The 15943-nt window shown below is 37.4% G+C and overlaps 1 protein-coding gene across 1 annotated transcript in view; it reads right to left on the reverse strand.

The window, feature by feature from the left end:
• The window catches only part of LOC128659458 (carboxypeptidase O-like), a 68134-nt gene that overhangs the window by 9159 nt on the left and 43032 nt on the right, over positions 1 to 15943 (reverse strand). Inside the window, exon 11 of the mRNA XM_053713083.1 lies at positions 1190 to 1274. Coding sequence (XP_053569058.1) covers positions 1190 to 1274 — 85 coding nt within the window. The remainder of the gene's footprint in view (positions 1 to 1189; positions 1275 to 15943) is intronic.

Genomic DNA, 15943 nt, shown 5'->3' on the forward strand with positions numbered 1-15943 from the left:
CCTTTGAGAATTTTGCACATCAATCAGTTACGTCTATCCCACTGATCAGCACTAATGCAATTTGAGTTTAATATAGATGATTTTTAATTTTATCTCTTTTAATGCAAAATAGTTGACAGAAAATATGATTTATTTTTAGAGTTTATTATCCCTTTAAATTAAAAATAGATATAGAAAAATACAAGTGAATGCTTGTACATAGCTGGCTGAATAGGATGGCGCCCACAGCTCTGTTTGGGAATAGGGGCGTGGCCCTCATACACGAATAGAAACAGAAGCTAAAATTTACTTGCACCTACTAGGATAAAAACATTTTTTTGGAAAGAACATACACTTAAAAAAAAAAAGTTTAAAATACCCTCTTTTAAATGCAGTTTTAGGAAAGATACAAACTAAAAATGTCCTCATGGCTTTTGTTACTTAAATTAAAATTTTAGTGGTAGTTCTATGGGGGGTGTACTGGGGTGCAAAATCACCCCAATCTTTTAAAATACATCACTGTTGTGTTGAGCAGGATGATGAAAAGTGGCCCTCCTTTTCACTGCCCATTAATGTCTAGCCACGCCCCTACATAAACTAACCGCGCCCCCAGACCACCCAACTCTGCCTACTGACACTTTATGTCACCATCATTTCTCCCAAAAATCTATTGCTGGAACAATGCTGATTCACTGCTTTATTTATCCACAATTTTGGTATTTCTTAATAGTGTTTTTTTCTTGTGAATGTTTTTTGCTATTCAATTGAAATGCAGCTACTTTAAATTATCTTAATAATAAACATACATATTAATGTACATATGTATGTCACGCTAAATGTTTTAGTGCTATTATGTGTTGCATTCGCACTGTAAAGTTTGAGAATCACTGCTCTAGACCTTTACATTTTTACATACATTTTTCCCTTAGTAAAATAAATACTCAAAATCTAATACATTTATAATGCAAATATGTTTCTATTCAAAGGTGTAATTCATCTATGTGGATTTAAATTTGACTGGAATGTCCCTTTAAGGAAAACCTAGCATAGAGAATTTGCTTTTTGGCTTCTCTAGGGAGGAAGGGTTAAGTACAATTTTTTTACACAAAACTAAAGCGTGTTTTATATCCTTTAATTTAAAAATGATGGATTTTTGTTTTCCCAAGAATGTAAATGGAATATACCCTTAAATAATTATATAGACACTTACATAATATTTGGGATGCTGATCCAACTTTATACTGTGTGCCGTGCCTTGCTTTGAGTTTATCTGCTGCTCTCTGGGCAACTGTCAGCTGTAAATATAGAAATAGATGAATGTCAGACTTTTTTATGAACACACCTAAAATTGAAACATCTCTATTAAAAAGCAAATTTACCTTATTTATTAAAAGTATTTCTCAGTTAACATTTTTACATTTTAGAATATTTAGAATAATTTGTAATGGGTATTTTTTAAAATTATTTTTAAACTGAGTTTTGGACCATGAAACACAATCTGCTTTCTATTTTAAAGGGACATTTAACACTTTGGGCCCGATTCATCAAGCTCCAAATGGAGCCTGATGTAGCTGTTTTCGTGCGAGCCTTCAGGCTCACCGGAAACAGGAGTTAAGAAGCAGCAGTCATAAGACCGCTGCTACATAACTCGTCCGCCTGCTCTGAGGCTGCGGACATCAATCCGTCTGATCGCATACGATCATTTTGATTGAAACCCCCTGTTAGTGGCCAATTGGCCGAGAATCTGCAGGGGGTGGCATTGCACAAGCAGTTTACTAGAACCGCTTGTGCAATGTTAAATGCCGACAGCGTTTGCTATCAGCATTCAGTGATGTCAGACTGACATGATTCGCTACAGCGAATCATGTCTGCCGCCATTTGATAATTCGGCCCATTTGAGATAGTAATATAAAGTGATAAATCATATATATATATATAAAAAAAACCTCTACAATATACTTTCATTATTTATTTTGTCTCCGTTTCCTGTAATTCCATTCTAAAATTGTGAGCATTTCAGTTCCTGTTAGAAATGGAAGTGCAGAACACTGTTATATTTCACACTGCCATTGGCTGCACACTCTAGTGACCTATTTATAACTGTCCCTATTTGGCTACAGCAGAGAAAGTAATCTAAGTTACAACATGGCAGCTCCCATTCGGCTAGATTACGAGTTTTGCATTAGAGGCTATGCGATGCTAATGAGCAGTTTTCTCTCACCGCTCACTTACCTGCAGCGCTGATATTTCGAGTTTTTACAAACCCGGCGTTAAAAGACAAAAAAGTGAGCGTAGAGCAAAATTTTGCTCCAAATCTCACTTCAATACCAGCGCTGCTTAAGTCAGCGGTGAGCTGGTCGTACGTGCTCATGCACGATTTCCCCATAGGAGTCAACGGGGAGAGCCTGCTGAAAATAAGTCTAACACCTTCAAAAAAGCAGCGTATAACTCACTAACGCAGCCCCATTGATTCCTATGGGGAAACACATTTTATGTTTACATCTAACACCCTAACATGAACCCCGAGTCTAAACACCCCTAATCTTACACTTATTAACCCCCAAATCTGCCGCCCCAGACATCGCCGCAACCTACATTATATTATTAACCCCTAATCTGCCGCTCCGGACACTGCCGCCACCTACATTACACTTATGAACCCCTAATCTGCTGCCCCCAACATCGCCGCCACCTACATTATATTTATTAACCCCTAATCTGCCGCCCCCAATGTCGCCGCAACCTACCTACACTTATTAACCCCTAATATACCGCTCCGGACATCGCCGCCACTATAATAAACATATTAACCCCTAAACTGCCGCACTCCCGCTTCGGAAACATTAGTTTATTATTATTAACCCCTAATCTGACGTCCCTAACATCGCCGCCACCTACCTACATTTATTAACCCCTAATCTGCCACCCCCAATGCCGCTGCCACTATATTAAATGTATTAACCCCTAAACCTAAGTCTAACCCTAACCCTAACACCCCATAACTTAAATATAATTAAAGTAATCTTAATAAATATTCCTATCATTAACTAAATTATTTAAAACTAAATACTTACCTATAAAATAAACCCTAAGCTAGCTACAATATAACTAATAGTTACATTGTAGCTATCTTAGGATTTATTTTTATTTTACAGGCAAATTTGTATTTATTTGAACTAGGTAGAAAAGTTATTAAATAGTTATTAACTATTTAATAACTACCTAGCTAAAATAAATACAAAAGTACCTATAAAATAAAACCTAACCTAAGTTACAATAACACCTAACACTACACTACAATTAAATCAATTCCCTACATTAAATACAATTAAATACATTAAATTAAATTAGCTAAAGTACAAAAAACAAACACTAAATTACAGAAAATAAAAAACAAATTACAGATATTTAAACTAATTACACCTAATCTAATAGCCCTATCAAAATAAAAAAATGCCCCCCCAAAATAAAAAAAAAACCCTAGCCTAAACTAAACTGCCAATAGCCCTTAAAAGGGCCTTTTGCGGGGCAAATGAAGGTGAATGAAGGTACCTTTAAGTGACGTCATCCAAGATGGCGTCCCTTAGATTCCGATTGGCTGATAGAATTCTATCAGCCAATCGGAATTAAGGTAGAAAACATCCTATTGGCTGATGCAATCAGCCAATAGGATTGAACTTCAATCCTATTGGCTGATCCAATCAGCCAATAGGATTGAGCTCACATTCTATTGGCTAATTGGAACAGCCAATAGAATGTGAGCTCAATCCTATTGGCTGATTTGATCAGCCAATAGGATTGAACTTCAATCCTATTGGCTGATTGCATCAGCCAATAGGATATTTTCTACCTTAATTCCGATTGGCTGATAGAATTCTATCAGCCAATCGGAATTTAAGGGACGCCATCTTGGATGATGTCACTTAAAGGTACCTTCATTCATCTTTAGTCATTGGAAGAAGAGGATGCTCTGCGTCGGATGTCTTGAAGATGGACCCGCTCCGCGCCGGATGGATGAAGATAGAAGATGCCATCTGGATGAAGACTTCTGCCCGTCTGGAGGACCACTTCGCCTGGCTTGGATGAAGACTTCTCCCGGCTTCGTTGAGGATTTCGGCCCAGCTTGGATGAAGACTTGTCCCGGTAAGTCGATCTTCAGGGGGTTAGTGTTAGGTTTTTTTAAGCGTGTATTGGGTGGGTTTTATTTTTAGGTTAGGGACTTTGGGCCTGCAAAAGAGCTAACTGCCCTTTTAAGGGCAATGCCCATCCAAATGCCCTTTTCAGGGCAATGGGTGCTTAGGTTTTTTTAGTTAGGTTTTTATTTGGGGGGTTAGTTGTGTGGGTGGTGGGTTTTACTGTTGGGGGGGTTGTTTGTAAAAAAAATTTCAGGTAAAAGAGCTGATTACTTTGGGGCAATGCCCCGCAAAAGGCCCTTTTAAGGGCTATTGGCAGTTTAGTTTAGGCTAGGGTATTTTTTTATTTTGGGAGGCATTTTTTTATTTTGATAGGGCTATTAGATTAGGTGTAATTAGTTTAAATATCTGTAATTAGTTTTTTATTTTCTGCAATTTAGTGTTTTTTTTGTACTTTAGCTAATTTAATTTAATTGATTTAATTGTATTTAATGTAGGGAATTGATTTAATTGTAGTGTAGTGTTAGATGTTATTGTAACTTAGGTTAGGTTTTATTTTACAGGTACTTTTGTATTTATTTTAGCTAGGTAGTTATTAAATAGTTAATAACTATTTAATAACTATTCTACCTAGTTAAAATAAATACAAATTTGCCTGTAAAATAAAAATAAATCCTAAACTAGCTACAATGTAACTATTAGTGATATTGTAGCTAATTTAGGGTTTATTTTATAGGTAAGTATTTAGTTTTAAATAGGAATAATTTAGTTAATGATAGGAAAATTTATTTAGATTTCTTTTAATTATATTTAAGTTAGGGGTTGTTAGGGTTAGAGTTAGACTAGGTTTAGGGGTTAATACATTTAATATAGTGGCGGTGATGTTGGGGGTGGCAGATTAGGGGTTTAATAAATGTAGGTAGGTGGCGGCGATGTTAGGGACGGCAGATTAGGGGTTAATAATATTTAACTAATGTTTGCAAGGCGGGAGTGCGACGGTTTAGGGGTTAATATGTTTATTATAGTGGCGGCAACGTTGGGGGCGGCAAATTAGGGATTAATAAATCTAATGTAGATGGTGGCGGTGCCAGAGCGGCAGATTAGGGGCTAAAAAAAATATTTTAGTGTTTGCGATGCAGGAGGGCCTCAGTTTAGGGGTTAATAGGTAGTTTATGGGTGTTAGTGTACTTTTTAGCACTTTAGTTATGAGTTTTATGTTACGGCATTGTAACTACTGACTTTAAAATGTGGTAGGATTCTTAACAGCAGAGGTAAAACTTTAAAAATTACATATTTATGTTATTCTCAGACTAATCTTTTCTTTGAATACAGCTTTCTATCTAGCATTTATTTAGTGTTTCATATCCCTTTAACACTTTTGTGTGGAATGTTGCAGACTCAGGTAGAGGAACAAGCAGTAGAAATAAATAATTAAAATATGTAGCATTTTTATCCCATTAATAAAACATTTTAAGCAAATATTAAATTCCAAGTTGAATGCTCTTTAACAAACATATTATAAAAGGTGTTAGTGAAGACAATTGTTACTTTCTACCTTTTAATTTATATTTGTATCTCTTTATTTAACACCTAGATGTGCATACAAAGACCATATAACAAAATAAAACTCACAGCGTATCAGCAGAAAGTAGTTATACCCACTTTAGAAGTAACATAGAATCTCTATAATAAGAAGTTCCTCTGCATTCTCCATGACAAGTTTTGACAACCAAGTAACATAATTTTAAATTTGACAGATAAACCCATAAAATAAATAACATAACCTAAAAATAAAACAAATCAAAAAGGCACATCTACAGGTATATAAGGGAAGAGAAAGTGGAATCTACACAGTCATGATTACCACAGTCATTTGCCTACTACACAAAAAACCTTAGGCCTAGATTTGGAGTTTGGCGGTAGCCGTGAAAACCAGCGTTAGAGGCTCCTAACGCTGGTTTTAGGCTACCGCCGGTATTTGGAGTCAGTCAAAAAAGGGTCTAACGCTCACTTTTCAGCCGCGACTTTTCCATACCGCGGATCCCCTTACGTAAATTGCGTATCCTATCTTTTCAATGGGATCTTTCTAACTCCGGTATTTAGAGTCGTGGCTGAAGTGAGCGTTAGAAATCTAACGACAAAACTCCAGCCGCAGAAAAAAGTCAGTAGTTAAGAGCTTTCTGGGCTAACGCCGGTTCATAAAGCTCTTAACTACTGTGCTCTAAAGTACACTAACACCCATAAACTACCTATGTACCCCTAAACCGAGGCCCCCCCACATCGCCGACACTCGATGAAATTTTTTTAACCCCTAATCTGCCGACCGCCACCTACGTTATACTTATGCACCCCTAATCTGCTGCCCCTAACACCGCCGACTCCTATATTATATTTATTAACCCCTAACCTGCCCCCCACAACGTTGCAGCCAGCTACCTACACTTATTAACCCCTAATCTGCCGTCCGCACGCCGCCGCCAGCTACATTATAGCTATGTACCCCTAATCTGCTGCCCCTAACACCACCGACCCCTATATTATATTTATTAACCCCTAACCTGCCCCCCACAACGTCGCCGCCAGCTACCTACACTTATTAACCCCTAATCTGCCGTCCGCACGCCGCCACCTACATTATAGCTATGTACCCCTAATCTGCTGCCCCTAACACCGCCGACCCCTATATTATATTTATTAACCCCTAATCTGCCCTCCCTAACATCGCCGACACCTAACTTCAATTATTAACCCCTAATCTGCCGACCGAATCTCGCAGCTATTCTAATAAATATATTAACCCCTAAAGCTCAGTCTAACCCTAACACTAACACCCCCCTAAATTAAATATAATTTAAATCTAACGAAATAAATTAACTCTTATTAAATAAATTATTCCTATTTAAAGCTAAATACTTACCTGTAAAATAAATCCTAATATAGCTACAATATAAATTTTAATTATATTATAGCTATTTTAGGATTTATATTTATTTTACAGGTAACTTTGTATTTATTTTAACCAGGTACAATAGCTATTAAATAGTTAAGAACTATTTAATAGCTAAAATAGTTAAAATAATTACAAAATTACCTGTAAAATAAATCCTAACCTAAGTTACAATTAAACCTAAACACTACACTATCATTACATTAATTAAATACAATACCTACAAATAACTACAATGAAATAAACTAACTAAAGTACAAAAAATAAAAAAGAACTAAGTTACAAAAAATAAAAAAATATTTACAAACATAAGAAAAATATTACAACAATTTTAAACTAATTACACCTACTCTAAGCCCCCTAATAAAATAACAAAGCCCCCCAAAATAAAAAAATGCCCTACCCTGTTCTAAATTACTAAAGTTCAAAGCTCTTTTACCTTACCAGCCCTGAACAGGGCCCTTTGCGGGGCATGCCCCAAGAAATTCAGCTCTTTTGCCTGTAAAAAAACACATACAATACCCCCCCCCCCAACATTACAACCCACCACCCACATACCCCTAATCTAACCCAAACCCCCCTTAAATAAACCTAACACTAAGCCCCTGAAGATCTTCCTACCTTATCTTCACCATACCAGGTTCACCGATCGATCCAGAAGAGCTCCTCCGATGTCCTGATCCAAGCCCAAGCGGGGGGCTGAAGAGGTCCATGATCCGGCTGAAGTCATCATCCAAGCGGGAGCTGAAGAGGTCCATGATTCGGCTGAAGTCTTCATCCAAGCGGCAGCTGAAGAGGTCCATGATCCGGATGAAGTCTTCTATCAACGGCATCTTCAATCTTCTTTCTTCGGGAGCCATCATCTTCCATCCGACGCGGAACATCCTCTTCTCCCGACGCCTACTAGCCGAATGACGGTTCCTTTAAATGACGTCATCCAAGATGGCGTCCCTCGAATTCCGATTGGCTGATAGGATTCTATCAGCCAATCGGAATTAAGGTAGGAATATTCTGATTGGCTGATGGAATCAGCCAATCAGAATATTCCTACCTTAATTCCAATTGGCTGATAGAATCCTATCAGCCAATCGGAATTCGAGGGACGCCATCTTGGATGACGTCATTTAAAGGAACCGTCATTCGTCGTTCAGTCGTCGGCCAGGATGGATGTTCCGCGTCGGATGTCTTCAGGATGCTGCCGCTCCGCTCCAAATGGATGACGATAGAAGATTCCGCTTGGATGAAGACTTCAATCGGATGGAAGACCTCTTCTGCCCCGCTTGGATGAAGACTTCTACCGGATGGAGGACCTCTTCTTGCTCCGCTTGGATGAAGAATTAGGCTTGGCTGGGTGAAGACGACTCAAGGTAGGAAGATCTTCAGGGGCTTAGTGTTAGGTTTATTTAAGGGGGGTTTGGGTTAGATTAGGGGTATGTGGGTGGTGGGTTGTATTGTTGGGGGGGGTATTGTATGTTTTTTTTACAGGCAAAAGAGCTGAACTTCTTGGGGCATGCCCCGCAAAGGGCCCTGTTCAGGGCTGGTAAGGTAGAGCTTTGAAATTTAGTAATTTAGAATAGGGTAGGGCATTTTTTTATTTTGGGGGGCTTTGTTATTTTATTAGGGGGCTTAGAGTAGGTGTAATTAGTTTAAAATTGTTGTAATATTTTTCTAATGTTTGTAAATATTTTTTTATTTTTTGTAACTTAGTTCTTTTTTATTTTTTGTACTTTAGTTAGTTTATTTCATTGTATTTATTTGTAGGAGTTGTATTTAATTTATTTATTGATAGTGTAGTGTTAGGTTTAATTGTAGATAATTATAGGTATTTTATTTAATTTATTTATTGATAGTGTAGTGTTAGGTTTAATTGTAACTTAGGTTAGGATTTATTTTACAGGTAAATTTGTAATTATTTTAACTATTTTAGCTATTAAATAGTTCTTAACTATTTAATAGCTATTGTACCTGGTTAAAATAAATACAAAGTTACCTGTAAAATAAATATTAATCCTAAAATAGCTATAATATCATTATAATTTATATTGTAGCTATATTAGGATTTATTTTACAGGTAAGTATTTAGCTTTAAATAGGAATAATTTATTTAAGAAGAGTTAATTAATTTCGTTAGATTAAAATTATATTTAATTTAGGGGGGTGTTAGTGTTAGGGTTAGACTTAGCTTTAGGGGTTAATACATTTATTAGAATAGCGGTGAGCTCCAGTCGGCAGATTAGGGGTTAATAATTGAAGTTAGGTGTCGGCGATGTTAGGGAGGGCAGATTAGGGGTTAATACTATTTATTATAGGGTTAGTGAGGCGGATTAGGGGTTAATAACTTTATTATAATAGCGGTGTGGTCCGCTCGGCAGATTAGGGGTTAATAAGTGTAGGCAGGTGGAGGCGACGTTGTGGGGGGCAGATTAGGGGTTAATAAATATAATATAGGGGTCGGCGGTGTTAGGGGCAGCAGATTAGGGGTACATAGGGATAATGTAAGTAGCGGCGGTTTACGGAGCGGCAGATTAGGGGTCAATAATAATATGCAGGGGTCAGCGATAGCGGGGGCGGCAGAATAGGGGTTAATAAGTGTAAGGTTAGGGGTGTTTAGACTCGGGGTACATGTTAGAGTGTTAGGTGCAAACGTAGGAAGTGTTTCCACATAGGAAACAATGGGGCTGCGTTAGGAGCTGAACGCGGCTTTTTTGCAGGTGTTAGTTTTTTTTTCAGCTCAAACAGCCCCATTGTTTCCTATGGGGGAATCGTGCACGAGCACGTTTTGAGGCTGGCCGCGTCCGTAAGCAACTCTGGTATCGAGAGTTGAAGTTGCGTTAAATATGCTCTACGCTCCCTTTTTGGAGCCTAACGCAGCCATTCTGTGGACTCTCAATACCAGAGTTATTTTAAAGGTGCGGCCAGAAAAAAGCCAGCGTTAGATACGCGGGTCGTTACCGACAAAATTCTAAATCTAGCCGTTAGAATTGCAAAAGGGGATAATGATTTTGCTTCTAATTGGCTTAAGCAGTTCCCATTTTTCTATGAAAGCTTTAATATCTGCCTGTTACACCAACAGCTGTGAGTGTATGGGATAGAATAGTGCTTTGAGGACTTTTGTCAATCCAATAGTTAAGTAAAAGCTTTTGCTTTAGTAGAACTATAGTACCAACAACGTGTAATATTTTGTTATCAAATATAGTTTTGACATAAAGAAAACATGCTGAGCCATAAGATCTATTGAGCTGTTACACAGTTTACAACCAGTATGCCAGCTTGTCCCACAGACCCTTTAAAAACGTTCAATTTAATTTAATGGTAAACTTAAATCGACTTAATCAAGGCCAATAATCTTCAGTGTGAGTTTAAACCACTGGTTTTTAAACCTGTCCTCAGGCCTCCCCAACAGGCAAAATTATCTTAATTACCTTGGGGGAGAGCAGGTAAAACAAACTATCAGGTAGATTACGAGTTGTGCGTTCATCTTTTAATGCTGAAAAAATGGTAATTTCAGCTTTAAAACAGCACCGCAGCCATTACGAGTCTTGTCGGTATAGCTGTACCGCAAGACTTTTAGCCTGTAAAGCAACGTCAGTCCCGCACTCGTAGAAATTATCACCTAGATTACGAGTCTTGCATTAGCCTTAAAAAGCCCTCAATGATGCTTTTTAACGCCCGCTGGTATTACGAGTCAGGCAGGAGAGGGTCTACCGCTCACTTTTATTCTGCGATTTTAGGTTACCGCAAATCCCCTTACATCAATTGTGTATCCTATCTTTTCAATGGGATTTTCCTATTGCCGGTATTACGATCGCCTAAAAAAGTGAGCGGTACACCCTCTCCTGTCCAGACTCCTACCGCATTTAAAAGTCAGTAGTTAGGAGTTTTATGGGCTAACGCCGTAACATAAAACTCTTAACTACAGTGCTAAAAGTACACTAACACCCATAAACTACCTATCAACCCCTAAACCGAGCCCCCCCCCCACATCGGAAACAATTAAATAAAATGTTTAACCCCTAATCTGCTGACCGGACATCGCCGCCACTTTAATAAATATATTAACCCCTAAACCGCCGCACTCCCGCCTCGAAAACACTAGTTACATTTTATTAACCCCTAATCTGCCGTCCCTAACATTGCCGACACCTACCTAAATTTATTAACCCCTAATCTGCTGACCCCAACGTCGCCGCCACTATATTAAATTTATTAACACCTAAACCTAAGTCTAACCCTAAGTCTAACCCCCCCTAACTTAAATATAATTTAAATTAAACGAAATAAATTTACTTTTATTAAATAAATGAATCCTATTTAAAACGAAATACTTACAGATAAAATAAACCCTAAACTAGCTACAATATAACTAATAGTTACATTGTAGCTAGCTTAGGATTTATATTTATTTTACAGGCAACTTTGTATTTATTTTAACTAGGTAGAATAGTTATTAAATAGTTATTAACTATTTAATAACTTCCTAGTTAAAATAAATACAAAAGTACCTGTAAAATAAACCCTAACCTAAATTACAATTACACCTAACACTACGCTATAATTAAACTAATTACCTAAACTACCTACAATCAATTACAATTAAATTAAATAAACTAAATTACGAAGAAAAAAAAACACTAAATTACAGGAAAAAAAAAGAATTACAAGAATTTTAAACTAATTACACCTAATCTAATTCCCCTAATAAAATAAAAAAGCCCCCCAAAATAATAAAATTCCCTACCCTATACTAAATTACAAATAGCCCTTAAAAGGGCCTTTTGCGGGGCATTGTCCCAAAGTAATCAGCTCTTTCATCTGTAAAAAAAATACAATACCCCCCCAACATTAAAACCCACCAGCCACACACCCAACCTTACTCTAAAACCCACCCAATCCCCCCTTAAAAAAAACTAACACTACCCCCTTGAAGATCACCCTACCTTGAGCCATCTTCACCCAGCCAGGCACAAGTGGTCCTCCAGAGGGACCAAAGTCTTCATCTTATCTGGTCAGAAGAGGACCTCCAGACCAGCAGAAGGCTTCATCCAGGCGGCATCTTCTATCTTCATCCTTCCTGAGCAGAGCGGGTCCATCTTCAAGACATCCGACACGGAGCATCCTCTTCATCCGATGGCCGACACTGAATGACTGGTCCTTTAAGTGACATCATCAAAGATGGCATCCCTTGATTTCCGATTGGCTGATAGAATCCTATCAGCCAATCGGAATTAAGGGAGGAAAAATCCTATTGGCTGATGCAATCAGCCAATAGGATTGAAGTTCAATCTGATTGGCTGATCCAATCAGCCAATAGGATTGAGCTTGCATTCTATTGGCTGTTCCATTCAGCCAATAGAATGCGAGGTCAATCCTATTGGGTGATTGCATCAGCCAATAGGATTTTTCCTACCTTAATTCCGATTGGCTGATAGGCCATCTTGGATGACGTCACTTAAAGGACCATAAGTATAATGTAGGTTGCGGCGGTGTCCGGAGCGGCAGATTAGGGGTTAATAATAAAATGTAGGTGTCAGCGATAGCGGGGGTGGCAGATTAGGGGTTAATAAGTGTAAGATTAGGGGTGTTTAGACTCGGGGTTCATGTTAGGGTGTTAGGTGCAGACATAAAATTCATTTCCCCATAGGAAACAATGGGGCTGTGTTAGGAGCTGAACGCTGCTTTTTTGCAGGTGTTAGTTTTTTTTCAGCCAGCTCAGCCCCATTGTTTCCTATGGGGAAATCGTGCACAAGCACATTTTGCCAGCTTACCGCTACCGTAAGCAACGCTGGTATTGAGGTGAGATGTGGAGCTAAATTTAGCTCAACGCTCACTTTTCTGAGGCTAACGCCGGCTTGCAGAAAACTTGTAATACCAGCGTTGGTTTAAGTGAGCGGTAAGAAAAAAAGGCTCGTTAGCCCCGCACAGCCTTACCGACAAAAACTTGTAATCTAGGCATATGTTTTTTTCATGGGACTTCCATAGCGCAGCAATTACGACGCAACAAAACTCATAACTAAAGTGTTAAAAAGTACACTAACACCCATAAACTACCTATTAACCCCTAAACCGAGGCCCTCCCACAGCCTAACTCTATATTAAAGTTATTAACCCCTAATCTTACGCTCCCGACATCGCCACCACTTATAAATAAAATGTATTAACCCCTATTCTGCCGCTCCCTGACATCATCACCACTATAATAAAGGTATTAACCCCTAAATTGCCGCCCTCCCACATCACAAACACTATTTAAATATTATTAACCCCTAATCTGCCATCCGCCCACATCGCCCCCACTATACTAAAATTATTAAGCCCTACACAGCCGCCACTATAATAAACCTATTAACCCCTAAAACGCAAGCCCCCACAACAAAATATACTAAATTAAACTATTAACCCCTAAACCAAAAGCCCCCCACATTGCAATAAACTCATTTAAACTAGTAACCCCTAAAACTAACGCCCCCCCTAACTTTATATTAAAATTACAATTTCCCTATCTCAAATTAAATTAAAACTTACCTGTCAAATTAAAAAAAACGAAGTTTAAACTAACAATTAAACTAATATAACTACAGGTGGCCCTCGGTTTACAACGGTTCAATTAACACGGTTTCAGAATAACAACCTTTTTTTCCAGTCATGTGACTGCTATTGAAAAGCATTGAGAAGCAGTGCATTGATTAAAATAGCCAGTAGGTGGAGCTGTTCGCTTGTGTTGCAGAAAAGCCAAGCAAGCTGAAATTAATCAGTTTAACCAGACCTGAGCTATTGAGCAGATTTCAAAGGAACAAGATCTTCCTGTCTATAAATTAGTCCAGATTGGAATGCATAGAAAGAACTGTTTGCAGAAAAATGCAAGTGAAGTCTGTGTTGTGTGATTATTTTATTAGGTTTATAATGCTGTTTAGCAAATGTTTTTGTTCAATTAACTTAGTTTACTTATATATTCTGTGTTGTGTGATTATTTTATTAGGTTTATAATGTTGTTTAGCATTTAAAGTCTTCATTTCAAAGCTTTAAAAATAATGTATTAGGTTTAACTCATGACAATTTTGAGAGGGGCCTAGAACCAAACTCCCTCTCTCCCATTGACTTACATTATAAAATGGGTTTCAATTTACAACGGTTTTGATTTACAACCATTCCTTCTGGAACCTAGCCCCGGCGTAAACTGAGGGCTACCTGTATTTAACTAATATTAAACTAACTACCAATTAAATAAAACTAAAATACACTTTAAAAAAATCCTAACTCTACTATAAAAATTACAAACTATCTAATTACAAAAATTAAAAAATACTAAATTACAAGAAATAACAAACACTAAATTACGAAATAAACAACAACAAAATTATCAAAAATAAAAAAGAATTACACCTAATCTAATAGCTCTATAAAAATAAAAAAGCCCACCCAAAAAAAAAAACCCTAGCCTACAATAAACTACCAATAGCCCTTAAAATGCCCTTTTGTAGGGCATTGCCCTTAGTTAAACAGCTATTTTACCTGTAAAAAAAATACAAAGACCCCCCAAAGGTAAAACCCACAACCCAACCAACACCCCAAAATAATTTTCTAATAAAAACCTAAGCTACCCATTGTATGGGCATTGCCATTAAAAGGGCATTAGCTCTTTTGCATTGTCCTGAAAAGGGCATTTAGTTTTTTTACAAAAAGCCCAAACCCTAAACTAAAAAAAAACCCACACAAAAAAAGTTTCAACAATAGCCCCCAAAGATCCACTTACAGTTGTTGAAGTCCCGCTTGAAGGATCTTCATCCCGGAGGCTCCATCTTCATCCAGATGGCTCCATCTTCATCCAGACGGCATCTTCTATCTTCATCCCGGCGGTGTCTTCTATCTTCATCCCGGCAGCGCGGAGCGGGTCCATCTGGAAGACATCCGGCACGGAGCATCCTCTTCATACGGATGAATCTTCAATGCAAGGTACGCGATTCAAAATAGTGTCCCTTGCATTCCTATTGGCTGATTTGATTTTGGAAATTCAAATCAGCCAATAGGATGAGAGCTACTGAAATTCTATTGGCTGATTTGAACAGCCAATAGAATTTCAGAAGCTCTCATCCTATTGGCTGATAAAAGGTAAAAGAGCTGTTTAACTTAGGGTAATGCCCTACAAAAGGCTTTTAAGGGCTATTGGTAGTTTATTATAGATTAGGTTTTTTATTTTGGGGTGTTTTTTGTAAAAAATCAGTATTAGAATAGGAATAATTTTTATTATTTTTGATAATTAGTTTGTTATTTTGGGGTGAGTTTTTTATTTTTAGATTAGGGGTTGGGCATTTCATAAAAGAGCTGAATGCCCTTTTACGGGCAGGAAAAAGAGCTGAATGCTGAATTGGATAATTTTGTTTGTTATTTTTTGTAATGGTAGGTTTTTTTATTTTTTGTAATGTTAGGTTTTAGTGTAAGACAGCTTAGGTTTTATTTCACAGGTAAGTTTGCATTTATTTTAACTAGGTAATTAGTAAATAGTTAATAACTATTTACTAACTAGCCTACCTAGTTAAAATAAATACAAACTTACCTGTGAAATAAAAATAAAACCTAAGCTAGCTACAATATAACTATTAGGTATATTGTAGCTAGCTTAGGTTTTATTTCACAGGTACGTCTGTATTTAGTTTTAAATAGGTATTATTTAATTAATAATTGTAACTTTAATTTAGCTATATTTTAATTATGTTAAAGTTAGGGGGTGTTAGGGTTACAATAGGGTTAGGGGATAATATAGTTTAATTTAGGTTGTTGCAATGTGGGGGGCTGACCATTTAGGGGTTAATACGTTTTTTTTAATGGTAGTGATGTGGGAGGCTAGAGGTTTAGGGGTTAATAGCTTTATTTAGTGGCGGCGATGTTG

Source organism: Bombina bombina, chromosome 1 (assembly GCF_027579735.1).
Source record: "Bombina bombina isolate aBomBom1 chromosome 1, aBomBom1.pri, whole genome shotgun sequence".
NCBI classification, from domain to species: domain Eukaryota; kingdom Metazoa; phylum Chordata; class Amphibia; order Anura; family Bombinatoridae; genus Bombina; species Bombina bombina.